This window comes from Saccopteryx leptura, chromosome 11 (assembly GCF_036850995.1).
Source record: "Saccopteryx leptura isolate mSacLep1 chromosome 11, mSacLep1_pri_phased_curated, whole genome shotgun sequence".
NCBI classification, from domain to species: Eukaryota; Metazoa; Chordata; class Mammalia; order Chiroptera; family Emballonuridae; genus Saccopteryx; species Saccopteryx leptura.
Window position 1 is genome coordinate 66,397,438 of NC_089513.1, and position 18,623 is coordinate 66,416,060.

At 41.0% G+C, this 18,623-nt stretch overlaps 1 protein-coding gene across 2 annotated transcripts in view; it reads left to right on the forward strand.

Moving 5' to 3' along the window:
* TRIM33 (tripartite motif containing 33) overlaps positions 1 to 18,623 on the forward strand; it is a 117,899-nt gene that overhangs the window by 48,966 nt on the left and 50,310 nt on the right. For both annotated transcript variants that reach the window (XM_066353504.1, XM_066353505.1), the window contains exons 2-4: positions 2,308 to 2,426; positions 2,847 to 2,991; positions 3,154 to 3,286. In XM_066353504.1, coding sequence (XP_066209601.1) covers positions 2,308 to 2,426; positions 2,847 to 2,991; positions 3,154 to 3,286 — 397 coding nt within the window. The remainder of the gene's footprint in view (positions 1 to 2,307; positions 2,427 to 2,846; positions 2,992 to 3,153; positions 3,287 to 18,623) is intronic.

An 18,623-nucleotide genomic window follows, 5' to 3' on the forward strand; every position in this document is an offset into this window, starting at 1 on the left:
TCCTTTATAGTTATATTGTACTCTTTCTTTCCTTTCCTTTTTTTTAAGAGGTAGGAAGGGAGAAAGAGGGAGGGAGAGGGAAGCATTGAGTCGTCATTTCTTCATTGTAGTTCCACATTGATTGCTTCTTGTATTTGCCTAGACAGGGATGGGGGGGTAGGGAGGCCTGAAGCCCCTGGCAACTTTGGGCTTTAAGACCATGACCTTTGGGCTCAAGCCAGCATTTGGATCTTGTTGATCATCCCATGGTCAAGCTGGCAACCTTGGGGATTCAAATCGCGACCTCAGCATTCAGGGTCAATGCCTATCCATTGCACCACCACGGGTCAGGCTGTACTCTCTGTTTCTTGAAAGATTTTTAACTCTAGCCATCTTAAATGTAAAAGTATTTATACTCTGCCCCCTTTCTCCTCACCATACTGTTTCTTCCTTTCATTTGAAAAATTGTTTTTATGTATTTCTTTTGAGCAAGATCTTTGTATGCATTTTGTATTATAAAAATAGAATTTTATTTTCAAATATAGAATTATAAACTTGAGTTTGTTTTAACAATGTACTTGTGTCTACTAGGAAACTGATATTCCTACCTTTAGTATCACATTTTATTTATGCTTCCAGTTTTTTATTAGAATTACTGTAGTATATATAAAAGTAGTATAAGTTTCTGTAGTTTGTGTACTCACAACTCTTGGGTTTTCTATTAACATCCAACTCTCTATATAGTGCTTTCTATAGTTTTGCATTGTTATAAAAGGTAAAAATTATATACTAGTTTTGAACCCTTTCTTGAAAGCAAGGATTGTGTCTTTTATGCTATACTAGAAAGCCCGGCGGTCATACAAAATGACCGCTGTTCTAGATATTATAAATTGTAATTAAAATGATTTGTTGAAAGGTGTCTGCTAATTCAAACTGAATTACCCAGGGTAGGGGGCCTTTTTGCGTTTCGGTCAGCATTACTCTGTCGTTTCTTTGCATTTCTCTCCTGCCTTTGTTCAAGGGACTCATTTTGTCGAGACAGGCTTTTTTTGTTTTGCATCTGAGGCAAGCCTTGTTTCTCTATGCTCATCAGTCTCATTTTGCCGAGAAAGACGCATTTGCTCTGCGACTGAAGCAAGCCTTGTCTTTCTCTGCTCAGTGGTTTCTTTTTGTCGAGAAAGCCGTTTTTGTGCAGCTTTAGCTCCTTTTCTCTCCTCTTCAGTGCTGTATTTTCTAGGAGGCATTCTTAAAAGAAATTACATTAAGACGTAGTTTTTATGTAAAACAGATGATTGCCAATGCAAACAAATGTTCACCTTCACCCTGACCCGCTCAATTTGCGTTCAGCCGTGGCAACTTCACCCCATTGGCTAGTACAGTTACGCAAGCAACCAAGCAACCAATAAGCTATCGGCGACAAACAGACACTTAAGCCGCATATAATAAAGATACTCAATTTTATGGCTGACTCATAGTAATTAGTTTGCTGTGTTGACTGGTCTTTAACTTGTGTGTGTTACTTCAGCAGGTTTGTCTGTTTTCGTAGATGCCAGCACATTAGCAGGTTAAGGCACAGATGACCTCCCCACACTAGCATAAATTCAGATAGTTCTGAACCAAGTCAAAATTTATAAGTGATCAAGTGTGTATTTCTATTGCTGCTGTAATAAAATTGCCATAAACATGGGGTCTTAATACAACACATTTTATTCTCTCACTATTTTGGAGGCTAAAGTCTGGATTCAGTTTTACTAGGTTAAAGTCAGAATGTCTTGCAGGGTCAAAGTGTCAGCAGTTCTGGCTCTTCTGGCATCTCTGAGGAAAAGAATGTTTCTTTTCTTTGTCTTTTTCAGCTAATAGTGACTACCCATATTTCTTGGCTCATGGCTCCATCTCCAAAGCTTCCAGTATTAGTTGCATTCTCTTTTTTGTAATCCAATCTTCCTTTGCTTCTCTCTTATAAGATCACTGAAGACACTATGGGGCCATCAAATAATCCAGGACAGTGTTCTCATCTCAAGCCTTAAAGTGACACAGGTGCAACCCAGGTTTTCCAAGGAGTAGGACCTAGATATCTTTTGGGACCATTATTCAGCCAACCATACCTTTAAATTTTTGGCATATTGACGCTTGTTTTCTCTTTAAAAGTAGGGTATTATTTTTTCCCAATGGAATACCTCGATGTATTATTTTACTCAACTCTTAATACTTGTTTCTTTGGTCTTGTCTGTGACATATTGAATGAGTACTTTTCATATGGGCATCATGCACAGTTTTCCTTATTTTGTCCTGAAAAATATTTCTTAATGTTGTTGTTTTGTGTTGTAGTTGGTGTAATACGGTGCCCAGTATGCCGCCAAGAATGCAGACAGATAGACCTTGTGGATAACTATTTTGTGAAAGATACTTCTGAAACTCCTAGCAGTTCTGATGAGAAAGCAGAACAGGTATGCTTCTCCATTTTTCTTTATGTTCCTATTTTGACATTAAAATGTAAACTATTAGAAAAACATGTTTGGATTGTTATATAAATTAGGCTAGTTTTGCTACAGTTTCATCTTTCAAATGGAAAATAAAGGATATTTTTATTATATACCCTCTCAGATATGTTTAAATGAGGCAAAAGATCATTACTGAAAAATTGAAATCTTGTATAGATTTTATGTTGAGGCTTAGATTCTTACCCACCTGAACTTTTGATCTGGAAGGAAATGGATTTCATTAAAGATAAATGGATAACAAAAATAATTTTATTCTAGGTACAATGAATTAGTGTATTTGGAAGCAAGTTAGAAAGTTTTCATTTTTATTTTGTGGCAATGTATTTTTTAAATTTAATGTAGATTAGCATTTATTTCTTCTTTTAGGTATGTACTAGTTGTGAAGACAATGCAAGTGCAGTTGGCTTTTGTGTAGAATGTGGAGAATGGCTATGTAAGACATGTATTGAAGCACATCAAAGAGTAAAATTCACTAAAGATCACTTGATCAGGAAGAAAGAAGATGTCTCAGGTAAGATGAAGCAGTTTTAATAATTACTATTAATCTCCCTCTTTTGCCCCTGTAGCATTTCTGCGTATTCTTTATAAGCTTTGGATACCAGTATCAATAAGAATTTAGAAAATTAGACAAAAGTTTTGTTTAGTTAAAAATATATGTTTTATTTTACTACAGAGTCTGTTGGAGCATCTGGTCAGCGCCCTGTTTTCTGCCCTGTACACAAACAAGAACAGTTGAAACTTTTCTGTGAAACATGTGATAGACTGACATGTAGAGACTGTCAGCTATTGGAACACAAAGAACATAGGTACAGAAGTCCTAATTGCTTATCAAGAAATAGTATAAAAACTTCTTGTAAAGTTCTTAAAAAGTTCTTAATTATTCTTTCTAAAGCAAATATTCCATAATTTTGTTAGTAGCGTTAGAATTCTCAATTTGTATATTTCTTCAATTAAAATGTTTTTGATAAATTATTTAATGTTTTCCACATTTATATGTAGTAGTCTTATGATTTGTTAAAAATGTATCATAGATTTGGGTTTGTAAGAGTGGAGTTTATTTCTTTGCTCTACCTTGTTTCAGCTGCACATTCTTTTCAAGTACTGTGGTATCTAGGCTATGCGCTGTCATCTTAAAAGGGTAATATTTCCATAGATAAGGATCAGTGGTACCCATCTTAATGTTAAAGTATACATAAACTGATTTTATGTTAGATATTATAATTTTCAGAAAAACTAGACTTATGAGCCTCTAATTCTTTAATACATAGCTAAGTATTTCAACCCTGTTATACCCTCAGAGTTCAGTAGGAGTTATCACTAGTCTATTACATCCTAACTGTTCTGGAAAAGCACTAAAATTTCTAGTCAGTTGTATAACAAAATCCTCTAGCAAATGTCCCAGTTGCTGTGCCATCAATTTATTACAGTTAGAAAGATGGTCTTGCCTACCTAGACAGCACTTTTTAAAGTGTTTTTCTTAACAACTGGTCTGCTGAATTGATGGAACTAGGTTTTATGAATCTCCTGTTATAAAAGAGTAGGTTAGGTTGGATCAGCCTCACAATGTGTTTCTTAACTTGAAGATGCCGTGGAGCTTTTAATTTGTTAGTCATTGGAATTCATTTAGAATTCTAAGAAGCGGATACATAGTTTGTGGTAGGTACTTTTATGAATGCTGCATGTTGGTTTAATTTGCACCAACTACCCATGAAGTGTTGGTACCAGTATCATGACTGTTTTACAGGAGAGGGAGTCTATGCCTTTAGTAATCTGTACAAGGTTTCACTGTAAGTGGTAGAGCCAGAATTTGAACACAGGTGGTCAGACTCCAGATCTAATTTAGCTTATCAGCTTATTTCTCCCATATGGTATATAGAATATAGAATGTAGTATGTGAAATCTCTCAAAGGTTCTGCCCTTTGTTCTTTTTCAAGGCTGCTCTTACTGTTCTACAGAACATTTTTTAAAAACCTGCTTTAAATTTTTGTGTCCTTAATTTGTTCCAGAATGTTTCATCTTACCTGCATGTTGGCTAATGTTTTACTTGAGGTTACTAATCTTGTGGCTGCCTTCACTTCAGGGCCAAATCTTACATTGATTGTTTTGTAATAATCTATATATAACATTAGATTACTTTTCTCACAGCTTCAGGCAGATCTTTGAGAAATCTTAAATTTTTTATGGCTTTTAAAATTGATGGCAAGAAGTATAAAAGAACACTGTTTAAAAAGAATTTTTTTAAACAAAAGAATAGCATCAGTCTCCCCTCTGTCAAACTGTAACCATGATCCTTTCCATTTCTTTATCATTTTTTTTGATCACCTCTATCCAACTCCTAATTACCTCTTGACTGTTTTCTCCTTTTCTTTAGTCCACACTTTATACATTTCCTGGATAGATTATTACAAAACCCATGTCATTGGAATTAAAAGCCTCGGTACCTTTACTATATCATATTTATAACTGATTTCCCTACTTTGAGGTTTACTTTGCTAAATTCATTCTGTCCACATTGCTGCCAGGATTTCTTGCTAAGGTATAGTTTCCCTCCCCATCCTTTTTTTTTTTTTTTTAAATTTTATTTATTCATTTTTAGAGAGGAGAGAGAAACAGAGAGAGAGAAGGGGGGAGGAGCTGGAAGCATCAACTCCCATATGTGCCTTGACCAGGCAAGCCCAGGGTTTTGAACCGGCGACCTCAGCATTTCCAGGTCGACGCTTTATCCACTGCGCCACCACAGGTCAGGCCCTCCCCATCCTTTTTTAAAGCACCCTTTAGTGGTTCCCCATTATCAAAGTTTAGTGTTTAATATAGCAAACTTTATTGAATCTTTCCAGAGTCTCTTCTTCATCACCTGTATGAAGTCAGGAAACATTCCACAAGACACCACCCTCACTTCTGACACCAACTGCAGAGTTCAGTAAAAACCCAGACATAGAGGACAACAGGGTGCAGTTCTGCTCATTGATATGACTTACTATTTCCTTCTTTAATTAGAGTGTAACATTTATTTATTTAGTATTTTTCTGAAGTGAGAAGCAGGAAGGCAGAGAAACTCCTGCATGCACCTGACCAGGATCCACCTGGCATGCCCACCAGGGGGCGATGCTTTGCCCATCTGGGGTTTTGCTCCACTGCAACCAGAGCCATTCTAGCACATGAGGCAGAGGCCATGGAGCCATCCTAAGTGCCCAGGCCAACTTTGCTCCAATGGAGCCTTGGCTGCGGGAGGGGAAGAGAGAGAGAGAAAGGAGAGGAGGAGGGGTGGAGAAGCAGATGGTCGCTTCTCCTGTGTGCCCTGGCTGGGAATTGAACCCGGGACTTCTACTCACCGGGCCGATGCTCTACCACTGAGCCAACTAGCCAGGGCCAAGTGGTAGCTTTCTAAACACAGTGCTGTCCCTTCACCTTGGAAATACCATCCATAAGCGAAGCAGCTCTCTGTTGGTTAATAGAGAGCTGATCATAGGGCCCCCACCTGTGTGATCATAGGATTGAGCAGCTCCTCTGGTGGTTCCAAGGTCCTACTTAAGGGAAGAGACGCTAGCCACCTGCTCATAAATACTGTGAATACAACTTTACATCCTCCTGGTTACATGTTCCTACACATTGTAAGGAACTCCTCTGAGTACTGCCTGCCTTATTAGGGTGTTCCTCTATCATCCAAAATGTAATAAGTATTTCAGGTTTCAGGGTTATTTTATGTTCTTCACTCATAGGGTCAGTCTCAATTAATGCCTAACACAAGCCAGTAACTTTCTCCTAAATGGCATATATTTTACCACAACATTCGGAAATTTTCTTGTCCAGAATCCCAGTGGTTGTTGCTGAGTAGCACTCAGGCTTTGCCATGAACTCCAGCCTGCATTATCCACAGTGCTGACATTTCCAAAATCATGTCTAATTGTCAATCATAGGGGTTCAAAAGCATCGGGAGAGAGAGACTATATTTTGCAGGTTAGACATGGCCTGTCCCTGTTCAAATATGACCTTTTTGAGTAGTTGTACTACTTGATTAGTACTAGTAATATTACCAGATGTGGAATATGTGTCCTTCAGAATTCAAATATATCAACTAAATGTTGGGCTTTTTGTTAAGTTCTAGAGCAGTGGTTCTCAACCTTTCTAATGCCGTGACCCCGCAATACAGTTTCTCATGTTGCGGTGACCCCAAACCAAAAAATAATTTTGGTGGCTACTTCATAACTATAATTTTGCTACAGTTATGATTCGGAATGTAAATACCTGATATGTATTATGTATTTTCCGATGGCTTTAGGCAACCCCGCTGGGGTTGCGACCCACAGGTTAAGGACCGCTATTCTAGAGGTAGGTGGCAAAAACAATTTATTTTTCTCTAGCTGTGGAATGCCAAGGGTGGCTCCTGCCTAGATTATTCCTGAGAATTTTTTGGGCAGGTTCTTGGACCTTTGCTGGATTTATTAACAACCTCTGTTCATGTGTGTCACCATTGTGTTTAAGTTAGTCCTACCTTTGTCTTTAGTTTCTGATATTATCATGATATGGTTAGTATAGTGTATTATACTCAGGACCTGCATCAAGTCTAAGTTCCTTCTAACCAAATTATACCAGTAATCTGGTGAATTGAAATAACCCTATGACAGTGTAGTAAGTGTGAATTGGGATCCTTCCACAAAAAGGAAAATTGCTGTTGGCATTCTTTTTGAGACTGAGACAGAGAAGAAAATATTTGGAGGATCAATCACTGAGTAATATGCTCCTTTAGCCTGGCATATATTTTTTTGTACTGTTGAAACCATAACAGTTTAGGCCCTGGACAGTTAACTCAGTTGGTTAAGAGCATTGTCCCAAAACAACAAGGTTGTGGGTTCGATCCCCATTCAAGGCACACATGGGAAGCAACCAAAAAATGCACAACTGAGTGGAACAACAAATGCTTCCCTTCCCCCTCCCCTTTTTCTCCCTTCCTCTTTCTGTCTCTCTATCAATGAAAATTAAGCCTTGGCCAGACAACTCGGTTTGGAGCATTGTCCTGGAGTGGTGTTTGCCATTTTGATTCCCTGGTCAGGCCACATATAGGAATAGCCCAGTCAGTGTTCCGGTCTCTTTCCAAAAAAAGTGGAGAGGGGGAGGCAAGGAGGGACGGACAAAGGAAGGAAGGAACCATACCAGTTTCACCTGGTGCTATGGCGGCTCTATATTATTCAGGCTACTATTAGTCTTGATGAGCCACTTCTTCACAGGCTACACAAGGTTGTTGTACAGAGAACTCATTGGTACCAGCATGTTAGCTTCTACTTTGTTAATTAAAGTAGTGATCTCATTTTACCTACCAGGTAGCCTATATTGTCTCAGGTTAATTTCTGTTGCTTCAGACATTTTAGTGATTTCCATTTAGAATGTCTCATCAAGGCTGGCCTTCAGGTGAAATTACATGCATTCTCTTTTACAGTACCATCCCAATGATACAGTCATTTAAAGAAATGTAATCACTTCACATAGTCTGTTCAGACATTCCAACTCTCACCCAAACTTTCACCTTAATCCTATTAACCATTGCCTCCCCTGCCACCCTTATTTAACGTAGCACCCGTTAGGACTTCAGCCACCATGCATTGGGCTCCCATGTCAGGGAGTCCCAGAAATGTTTTCTCCTGGCTATTTTACTCATGTAAAGGCTTATTGCCTTGGTTGTCCATTTGAAGGTTGAGGCAGAAGTCTCTGGCCTCTCCTTCAGTCTTCAACTTGATTAATCCATAGGATAATCACTCCAAACAATTCGAGGTCATGTTTCTCATTGTCATCTTTGCTCTCTTGCTTTTTAAATTTTCCAGTATAACAGAGTTGTTTAGGGCCCTTTAATGTTGGGGAATAGCAGTGGCTTTCATTGATACACCCGACCTTCAGTAGTGCTGCATTAAGACCTTTGTTTCAATGCCAGCAATGTCTACTTTATTCATTCCATTTTTAAGAATCCATCTTTAAAGTTTCCATCCTGCTGGGATAAATCTGTTGACTCTCCTCCTTATCTTTTCCTTATTTTCTCATGAACCTCTCTAATTTTCTTAGCATTTATAAGGTCCCTAAAGGGAAGCTGTGACAATAAATCTGATTAGGCTTCTCAAATTGATAAGGCTGGGTTTTGGAGCAGTAAGGTTACATGGGAGCATTCATGTAAAAACATCCTCCTTTACCACAGTATTGTGACCCAAGTAAAGTAATACTTGGTCGGTGAATGTCCAGATCTACATAATGCTGAACCAGCATGGCTTGCATAAGAAATATATCAGCCCCTTCTTCTAGGGAATTCCACTTGCCACTTATTGGAAAAGGCCAATCACCGGTCTCAGTGTAAACAGCTTTTACAGGGGCTTTTTTCAGTCCACCAGGCTGGCTGTACCCTCAGAGTTGACCTGCTGTGTGTCTAAATTATGTATAATCCTATATATGTGGGTACTCACTAGTAAGCGGTGGGTCCTTCATCAACTCAGACGTCGCTCTTCTACTCTGTAGCATTCAAAACCAGTGGTGCTGCCTCTGATCACTCAAAATATTTTAGTAAAAGTTTTTCTTCAGGGAGCATCAGTCCAATAAAGGAGCCAAATTCTTCACGCTTTACTCTCTGGAACCGAACTATTTTCATGTGACCAGAGGTCATAGAGGTACTGTCCGTTTTCTTAGCATACCTTTTCCCTTGGAGTGACCTTGAAGCTAGTGGCTATAGCTCAGACTGGCTGAAATCTGAGCTATGTTCAGTATCAGGATCTGTCCCAATACACTCTTTCATTTTAGTTACTATGGATAACAATAGCCAGAGAATTGTATAATTAGTTTCTTATTAGTTTGCATTTCCTTATTTATCCAGTGAATTAGCTCCTAGGGAATTGGGTGTACCATTTCTATAATAAATTCCGATGGTAACTTTTACCTATAGTAACTGCAGTTGCATATCATGAGTGACAAGGTAGTTAGTTGGTCAGGAATCAAAGGTTTGTAAACCCGCATGCCCTCATTCTTCCTCTTCCCAAATCACATGTTTCAGTGAGTCAGGGTCATTCTAGTGAATCCTATTTGTGACGCCAACTGTGAAGTTAGGAAGCAATCACAAGTCCCTCCTTACTTCTGACACCAACTATAGGATTTGGAGGTCCCCAAAATAGAATTACCCTCACCTCTGACACTAGTTGCAAGTTTAGGGTTTCCCAAGATTACCCAGTTTGATTAGATACTTTGCTAGAATTCACTGAAAACCATTAGAATGACAGTTACATTTATTATAGTGAAAGGATGCAGGTTAATCATCCAAGGAAAGGTGCATGGGCATAGTCTAGGGGAGTTCTAGGTGTGGAGCTTCCAGTTGTCTTCTCTCTGGAATTCTGGACATAGTTAACTTCTCCCAGCAAAGATGTGTGATGTGTAGAATATTGCCAACCTGTGAGACTTACTTGAGCTGTGATGCCCAGAATATTTATTGTAACTTTATAATGTAGACATGGTTCATTGTCCATGTAACTGATGTATCTCAGCTCCTCCTGATGTTGAGCTGATACCCTGTGACCAAAGCCCCCACTATAAATTATATCCTTAGCATGTGGTCCAAAGCCCCATGCAATCAAAGTTACTTTTATCAGGCATTATATCTCAAGGGCTTAAAGATGCTCTTCCAGTAGCTGAGGTCAAAGCCCAGATGTTTCTTTGGGCAAGGTTAAATTTTTTTTTTTTTTTGTATTTTTCTGAAGCTGGAAACGGGGAGAGAACGGGGAGAGATAGTCAGACAGACTCCTGCATGCGCCCGACCGGGATCCACCCAGCTCGCCCCTGGGTGATGCTCTGCCCACCAGGGGGCGATGCTCTGCCCCTCCGGGGTGTCGCTCTGCCGTGACCAGAGCCACTCTAGCGCCTGGAGCAGAGGCCAAGGAGCCATCCCCAGTTCTCGGGCCATCTTTGCTCCAATGGAGCCTTGGCTGCGGGAGGGGAAGAGAGAGACAGAGAGGAAGGAGGAGGGGGGTGGAGAAGCAAATGGGCGCTTCTCCTATGTGCCCTGGCCGGGAATCGAACCCGGGTCCCCCGCACGCCAGGCTGACGCTCTACCGCTGAGCCAATCGGTCAGGGCCTAAATTCTTTAGCACACAATCTGTTCTCTCCTTTTTGCACTTTTAGGTATGAAGCCCTCTGTTTTAAATTTTTCTAAAGCCTTTACAAATGCTACTTATAGGACACCTTCCTTATCTGTCAGAACTATTTAACCTTAACACCAGTTTACTTCTGTGTGTTATCTTCACTGACACTTTCTGTTCCATCTTTCCCACCCCTTTTCCCTATATGGACTTAAGGCTTTTTAGGGCTATTCTTTAAGGAGCCTAATTTCTCCCATGCAGGTTGGATTTCTCACCTCTTCTTGAGTCATTTATGCAGTTGTGATATTTTCTTAGAAACATGTCTATTCAATGGATATTTTAAAAACATACTCGTGTAGAATTACATAGCATTAAAATTTTGTGAAAATCTGTGGTTATATCTCTTTCTTGTATAATGTGTATAGCCGAGTTTATTTCCTTATTCTTTATTAATCTGGCTGTAAATTTGAGTCTCATTTTAGTGACCCAGTTCTTTTTTTTTTTTTTTTTTCATTTTTTCTGAAGCTGGAAACAGGGAGAGACAGTCAGACTCCCGCATGCGCCCGACCAGGATCCACCCGGCACGCCCACCAGGGGCGATGCTCTGCCCACCAGGGGGCGATGCTCTGCCCATCCTGGGCGTCGCCATGTTGCGACCAGAGCCACTCTAGCGCCTGGGGCAGAGGCCACAGAACCATCCCCAGCGCCCGGGCCATCTTTGCTCCAATGGAGCCTTGGCTGCGGGAGGGGAAGAGAGAGACAGAGAGGAAAGCGCGGTGGAGGGGTGGAGAAGCAAATGGGCGCTTCTCCTGTGTGCCCTGGCCGGGAATCGAACCCGGGTCCTCCGCATGCTAGGCCGACGCTCTACCGCTGAGCCAACCGGCCAGGGCAGTGACCCAGTTCTTGAAGTCATTCTATTCTTTAAAAGTGTTCTAATTCTCACACTTTTCTTTTATCTTTATTCTTTTATTTATTTTTATTTTTCTGAAGCTGGAAACGGGGAGAGACAGTCAGACAGACTCCTGCATGCGCCCGACCGGGATCCACCCGGCACGCCCACCAGGGGCGAAGCTCTGCCCACCAGGGGGCGATGCTCTGCCCCTCCGGGGCGTCGCTCTGCCGCAACCAGAGCCACTCTAGCGCCTGGGGCAGAGGCCAAGGAGCCATCCCCAGTTCCCGGGCCATCTTTGCTCCAATGGAGCCTTGGCTCGGGAGGGGAAGAGAGAGACAGAGAGGAAGGGGGGGGGGTGGAGAAGCAAATGGGCGCTTCTCCTTTGTGCCCTGGCCGGGAATCGAACCCGGGTCCCCCGCATGCCAGGCCGACGCTCTACCGCTGAGCCAACTGGCCAGGGCCTATTCTTTTCTTAGTTTGATTTTGTTATACTTTTCTTAGTCTTATGTTGACTCTTTATCAAAAATGTAAATTTTCCTCTGATTAAAATTTAGCCACGTTCCATAATCATTTTTTATTTATACAGTCTATAATTGTATTTTTGCCTCCCCCCTTTTAAAGATAATTGCTACATAGTATAGTGATAAAGATGAACTGTGTGTGTATTATCTTTTAAATGGAGAAAGTCTACTAACTTTAAAGTTGTGCCAACACTATGAGGATCTAATGAGAATTGTACCTGTAAAGAATTTAGCACATAAAGTGTTCAGTAATAGTTTACCTTTTATTACTAACATTGTGATCTACACAGTTTTTTCCCCTCTCTCTCTCTCTCTCTCTCTCTCTCTCTCTCTCTCTCTTTCTCTCTAATTTTTACAGAGACAGAGAGTCAGAGAGAGGGATAGATAGGGACAGACAGGAACAGAGAGAGATGAGAAGCATCAATCATCAGTTTTTTGTTGCGACACCTTAGTTGTTTATTGATTGCTTTCTCATATGTGCCTTGACCGTGGGCCTTCAGCAAATTGAGTAACCCTTTGCTTGAGCCAGCGACCTTGGGTCCAAGCTGGTGAACTTTTTGCTCAAGCCAGATGAGCCTGTGCCCAAGCTGGCGACCTCGGGGTCTCGAACCTGGGCTCTCCGCATCCCAGTCTGACGCTCTATCCACTGCACCACTGCCTGGTCAGGCTTTCCTCTCTTTTTAAAAATACTTTATTTAGGTCTTTGGTTTTCTTTATGGTCTTATAAGTTCTTGAAAAGGAAAGCAGCTGTAGAACTTGATGAAATCTTGTACCTCAAAACATTATGTGGTTTTTAGGTAAATCATGGGGTTATTCCTCCTTCCTCTAATAAGTCTTTTCACAGTAAATTAGGAAAAAAAAAAGGTATAGACCAAGGAAATTTCAATTAATTTTTCAAAAGCAGGGAAATGGATTGAATAGAGGGTCTGATTGACCAAGTTGAGTGGGATGAACCAGAACCCAAGGGCAAAGATGATAGAGAGGAAGTCATTTGATTTACTTCCTAGAAACCTAATATAACTCAGGATCTAGGGGTAATAGGTATAACAAAAGTTGGGCTTATTCTTTGAGTAAGTAAAATCAAAGGCTCTTTGGGAATGTTAAGTCTAAAAGGAGAATGAGAAGGAGGGACTTGGCTGAAATGGAAAGATCTGCACACTGAACTGTGGGACCTCTACTTCCCCCAACTTGCTTCCAGATTGCCAGTAGTGACACTTTTGCATTTTACTATTTCTCTCTATTCATTCCTCTTTCTGAAATTAGAGGTCTTTTCATTCTCTAGAGAAAGTGAAGGATCATAAGAGGCCTCTAAATGTTGACATTTAGAGTCCATTTCTAAACAGAAAGATTGCCTTACCGTGAAGCCCACCAGTTCATAAGTTTTCTCTCTCACACATGGTTCTAAGCAGTTGTTAAATATGAATGGATGGGAGAATCACCTGACATTTGGACAGAGCCACTGTCATCTGCTATACACTATGGCAGGGGTCGGGCACCTTTTTGGCTGAGAGAGCCATGAACGCCACATATTTTAAAATGTAATTCTGTGAGAGCCATACAACAACCCGTGTACGTTAGGCATTATCCAATAAAAATATGGTGTTGTCCCGGAGGACAGCTGTGATTGGTTCCAGCCACCCGCAACCATGAGCATGAGCGGTAGGAAATGAATGGATTGTAATATATGAGAATGTTTTATATTTTTAACATTATTTTTTTATTAAAGATTTGTCTGCAAGCCAGATGCAGGCATCAAAAGAGCCACACCTTGCTCACGAGCCCTAGGTTCCCGACCCCTGCACTATGGGATATGCTGAGAATTCTCAACTTCTGTCTCTTGTCTCGTGTCATATAAACATAGAGACTGGAAAAGCTAATTATTTTCTTTCTCAGCATTCCTGGCATTAGGGTAGCTTTGATCCACAGTTTTTGGCCATGAAACAAAAGTGGAATTTTGCTTTGTGGGTGATTTTTTCAGAAAGCTTTTGCCTTCCTAATGAAAGGGAGAACTATTGCAGATATCAGCCCTTTTTCAGCTTTTCCCTTTCTTGAATGTAATTGTGATGCTTGGGACTAAGACACCATTATATACTCATGAAATGAAGCCAAGATCATCTCAGATTGTAGATTTGATATTGTTGAACTAATACTATCAAGCTGCCTATGTTTGGTCTTGTTATACAGGGTAGGGCAAAAGTAGGCTTTCAGTTGTAAGTACATGAAACAGTGAATTCTTGTGTTATTGTTTATTATGGTATTATCTCCCATATGGACAACCGTAAGCCTACTTTTGCCCTGTGCTGTGTAATCCATTGTTAGTCACTACAACTAAACTGTACACCTTTCTGATTGACACAGCCACCCACATGAAAGAGACCAATATACACTGAAAAGAAAGGACACGAAAGGACATAAGATAATATAGGAACAAAAGGAGATGTAAAGCAAAATGATCACATCCTAAAAGATATAACAAGGTATTGTTGGTTACAAAATAAGGACAGAATTTCTAGAAAAGAAGTATTGCAGAAAATGCTCTTAGAAATATGATAACTGAAATAGAAAATTGATAGGGTTGATAAATTCTAGATAGTCTTTTAGAAAATAGAGCAAAAAGAGATTAAAATATGAAATTATAAGAGATACAATAACCAGCCAGTATGAGTTACAGAAACAAAAGAAAAGGAAGAAATTACCAGATGGCCCGACCTGGCCTGGTGCAGTGGATGAAATGCGGACCTGGACCGCTGAGGTCACGTGGCCAGTTCGGAACCCTGGGCTTGCCTGGTCAAGGCACATGGGCTTTGATGCTTCCTACTCCTCCCTCCCTGCCGTCTCTCTCTTTCCCTCCCGCCTCTCTAAATTAAATAAATAAAACCTTAAATTTAAAAAAAAGTTGAGCAGTGAGTGGGAAAGATTTTCAATTTAGAATTCTGTAGCTGAACTATTAATCAGTGTGAGAGCAAGATATAGACATTTTTTAGTGTGGAAGGATTCAGAAACTGCCTCTCATGGACTTCTTTCTGGAGAACTGTTAGAGAATATGATCCACAAAGGTGTCAGTAAACCAAGAAAGTGAGTAGGAATGTCCAGAGTAACTGCAGTAGCTAGTTGAGACTGAAACTGAGGACCGTATGAAGGATGTCTCCAGGTGAAAATGGAACCACTTCTTTTAGAAATGTTAGATTAGATGACTTGAAAAATAATACAGACAACTTTTTATATAGCTGATGGAACATGAGAAACATTAGGGTACATTGAAAAATAAAGCAAGTGAAACAAAGGGCATTAAAAAAAAATTCTACCCGAAAAGAAATTATTGTACTCCTTGGTTTGTCATTGGACAGTATTTATATAGTCATTTATTAATTCAACAAATAGTTACATGTCTGCTGAGTGCCAAGCATGGTATATATCAGTGGAGGAAGCAAAGTCACTGCCCCCTAGGACAGATAGTAAGTATATCAAATGATGACTGCCATAGAGAAAAATCAAGCCGCGAAATTGGGTCAGGGCATGGGAGCATGTGGCTTTGTGAGTTTTTATTTTAAATAGGGTGGTTTCAAAGGGCTTCAGTGATGAGCTGGGATTTGAGACTGAAGGAAGAATGGGAGCAAGCCCTGTTTAAATTTGGCAACGGGGAGCATGTTTCAGGTAAAGAGAAAGCAAGTGCAAAGGGTCAACGACAGTAGCATACTTGACATCTTTGATGAGAGGTAGGGCCTAAATGGAATGAACAATGGGAAGATTGGTATCAGATGAGGTCAGAGGGCAGAAAGGGCCAAATTATTTAGCACTTTGTAGGCCATTGTAAGAGTTTTGGCTTTTCTTTAAGACACTGAAGCTTTTGAGCAGTGGAATGATTTGACTGATTATTGTTTTAAAAGAATCACACTAGTTGTTGTGATGTGAATTTAAAGGGGGGGGCAAGGACAAAATCAGGTTAATTGGGAGGCAGTTTTCATTAATTTAGGCAAGAAGTAATGATGGCTTAGACTAGAGTGCTAACATTGGCAATAGTAAGATATGAACAAATTCTGTGTATATTTTGAATTCGAATTTGATGCCTGAAATTGTGATGTATTGATTTGCTGATTTATGGGTTGTAGGAGCTAGAGAGGAACTGAGAACACTAAGGTTTTTGGCTTTCAAGCTACTAAGAGTAACTGGAGCACTGGGATTGAATTTGCTGAGATGGGTAAGACTGTGGGAAGACATAGTTTCTCAGGTGTATTTATGGAATTGGTAGTTAAGGTTTAGCTATATTAAATTTGATATTTTATGGTAATGTAAATACTGACTATTTTATGATAAAACCGGACTGGGCGTGACAGGATAGTTAGGATGGTAGTATTAGTGAATTTTTTCTTTTCTCTGGAGAGAGAGAGAGAGAGAGAGAGAGAGAGAGAGAGAGAGAGAGAGAGAGACAGGGATAGACAGGAAGGGAGAGAGATGAGAAGCATCAACCCAGAGTTGTGGCACCTTAGTTCATTAATTGCTTTCTCATACATGACTTAACCAAGGGGCTCCAGCTGAGTCGGTGACCTTGGCCTCAAGCCAGTGACCTTGGGCTTCAGGCCAACAACCTTTGAGCTCAAGCTGCAGCCTTGGGGTTTTGAACCTGGGTCTTCAGTGTCCCAGGCTGATGTTCTATTCACTGCGCCACCACCTGGTCAGGCCTTAGTACTTCTAAAAAATTATTTATTTATTCATTTTTATTTAGTGAGAGGAGGGGAGACAGAGGCAGACACAAACTCCTGCACGTGCCCTGATGGAGATGCCCCTCCCCCTTTGTGGCAAGCCCACTAGGGGGCGATGCTCTATATCTGGGACCCTGGCTCCGTTGCAGCCAGAACCATTTTTTTTTTCTTTTAGCACCTGAGGTGTAGGCCATGGAGCCATCCTCAGCACCCATGGCCAACTTGCTCTAATTGAGCCATGGCTGTGGGAGGAGAGGAGAAGAGAGAGATGGAGAGAGAAGTGAAAGTGGGAGGGGTGAAGAAGCAGATGGGCATTTCTCCTGTGTGCCTTGACGGGTAATTGAACCCGGGACATCCACACACCAGGCTGACGCTCTACCACTGACCCAACTAGCCAGGGCAATCCTAGTACCTTTTTTTTTTAAGTATTTATTCATTTTAGAGAGGAGAGAAGGAGGAGAGAGAGAGATTGAGAGAGAGAGAGAGAGAAGAGGGGAGGAGCAGGAAGCATCAACTCCCATATGCGCCTTGACCAGGTAATCCCAGGGTTTTGAACTGGCGACCTCAGCATTCCAGGTCAACACTTTATCCACTGTGCCACCACAGGTCAGGCAATCCTAGTACTTTTAATATACACAGATTTGGTAGACACCCTAGTCCTTGTGTTCTTTTTTTCTTTTTTATTTCCTGAAGTTAGAAGCCAGGAGGCAGTCAGACTCCCACATGCGCCCAATCGGGATCCATCTGGCATGCCCACCAGGGGGCGATGCTCTGCCCATCTGAGGCATTGCTCTGTTGCAGCCAGAGCCATTCTAGCGCCTGAGGCAGAGGCCACAGAGCCATCCTCAGCGCCCGGGCCAACTTTGCTCCAATGGAGCCTTGGCTGCGGGAGGGGAAGAGAGAGAAAGGAGAAAAGGAAGGATGGAGAAGCAGATGGATGCTTCTGTGTGCCCTGGCTGGGAATCAAACCAGGGACTTCTACACGCTGAGCCAACCAGCCAGGGCAGTCCTCGTGTTCTTTAAGCTCCTTTCTAAGGTTGTTTCATTTACATCGCCACTCACACTCATGTTCATATACTAGATTGGAGAAATTCCAATAATTTATTCAATTTCAAGCATTCTTTTCTGTGATCACATCTATCCTTCTAGCTCATTCTGTTTAGTACCAGCCTTCCACATTTATTCACCACACAGTGACTTGAATTTTAATCCATTAATCATATACTTTTCACTTTACCTCATTCCTTTCTGTTTTTACTTAACCTTTTTCCAATTTAATTGTAAGGCTAATCCTATACATTCCCTTGGCATTTAACCTTGACTCCCATATCCTACTTGGTTGCACTTGCTTGGCAAAACCACAATCCTGATAAAACCTAACACCCCTTCTATCATGCTTTGCTCATGTAGCTGATCATCACAGGAGAAAAGACATGACTCTAGCTCAGGGGTCCCCAAACTTTTTACACAGGGGGCCAGTTTACTGTCCCTCAGACTGTTGGAGGGCCGGACTATAACAAAAACTATGAACAAATCCCTATGCACACTGCACATATCTTATTTTAAAGTAAAAAAAAAGGGGGGGGGGGACAAATACAATATTTAAAATAAAGAACAAGTAAAGTTAAATCAACTAACTGACCAGTATTTCAATGGGAACTATGGGCCTGCTTTTGGCTAATGATGGTCAATGTGCTCCTCTCACTGACCACCAATGAAAGAGGTGCCCCTTTCGGAAGTGCGGCGGGGGCCGGATAAATGGCCTCGGGGCCGCAGTTTGGGGACCCCTGCTCTAGCTGGTCTCATTCTCAACTGGTCTACTTACCTCAACTAGACCAGACTGTTGCCCTGTAGTCAGTCATACATCTGTGTTTTTTTTTTGTATTTTTCTGAAGCTAGAAACTGGGAGAGACAGACAGACTCCCTCATGC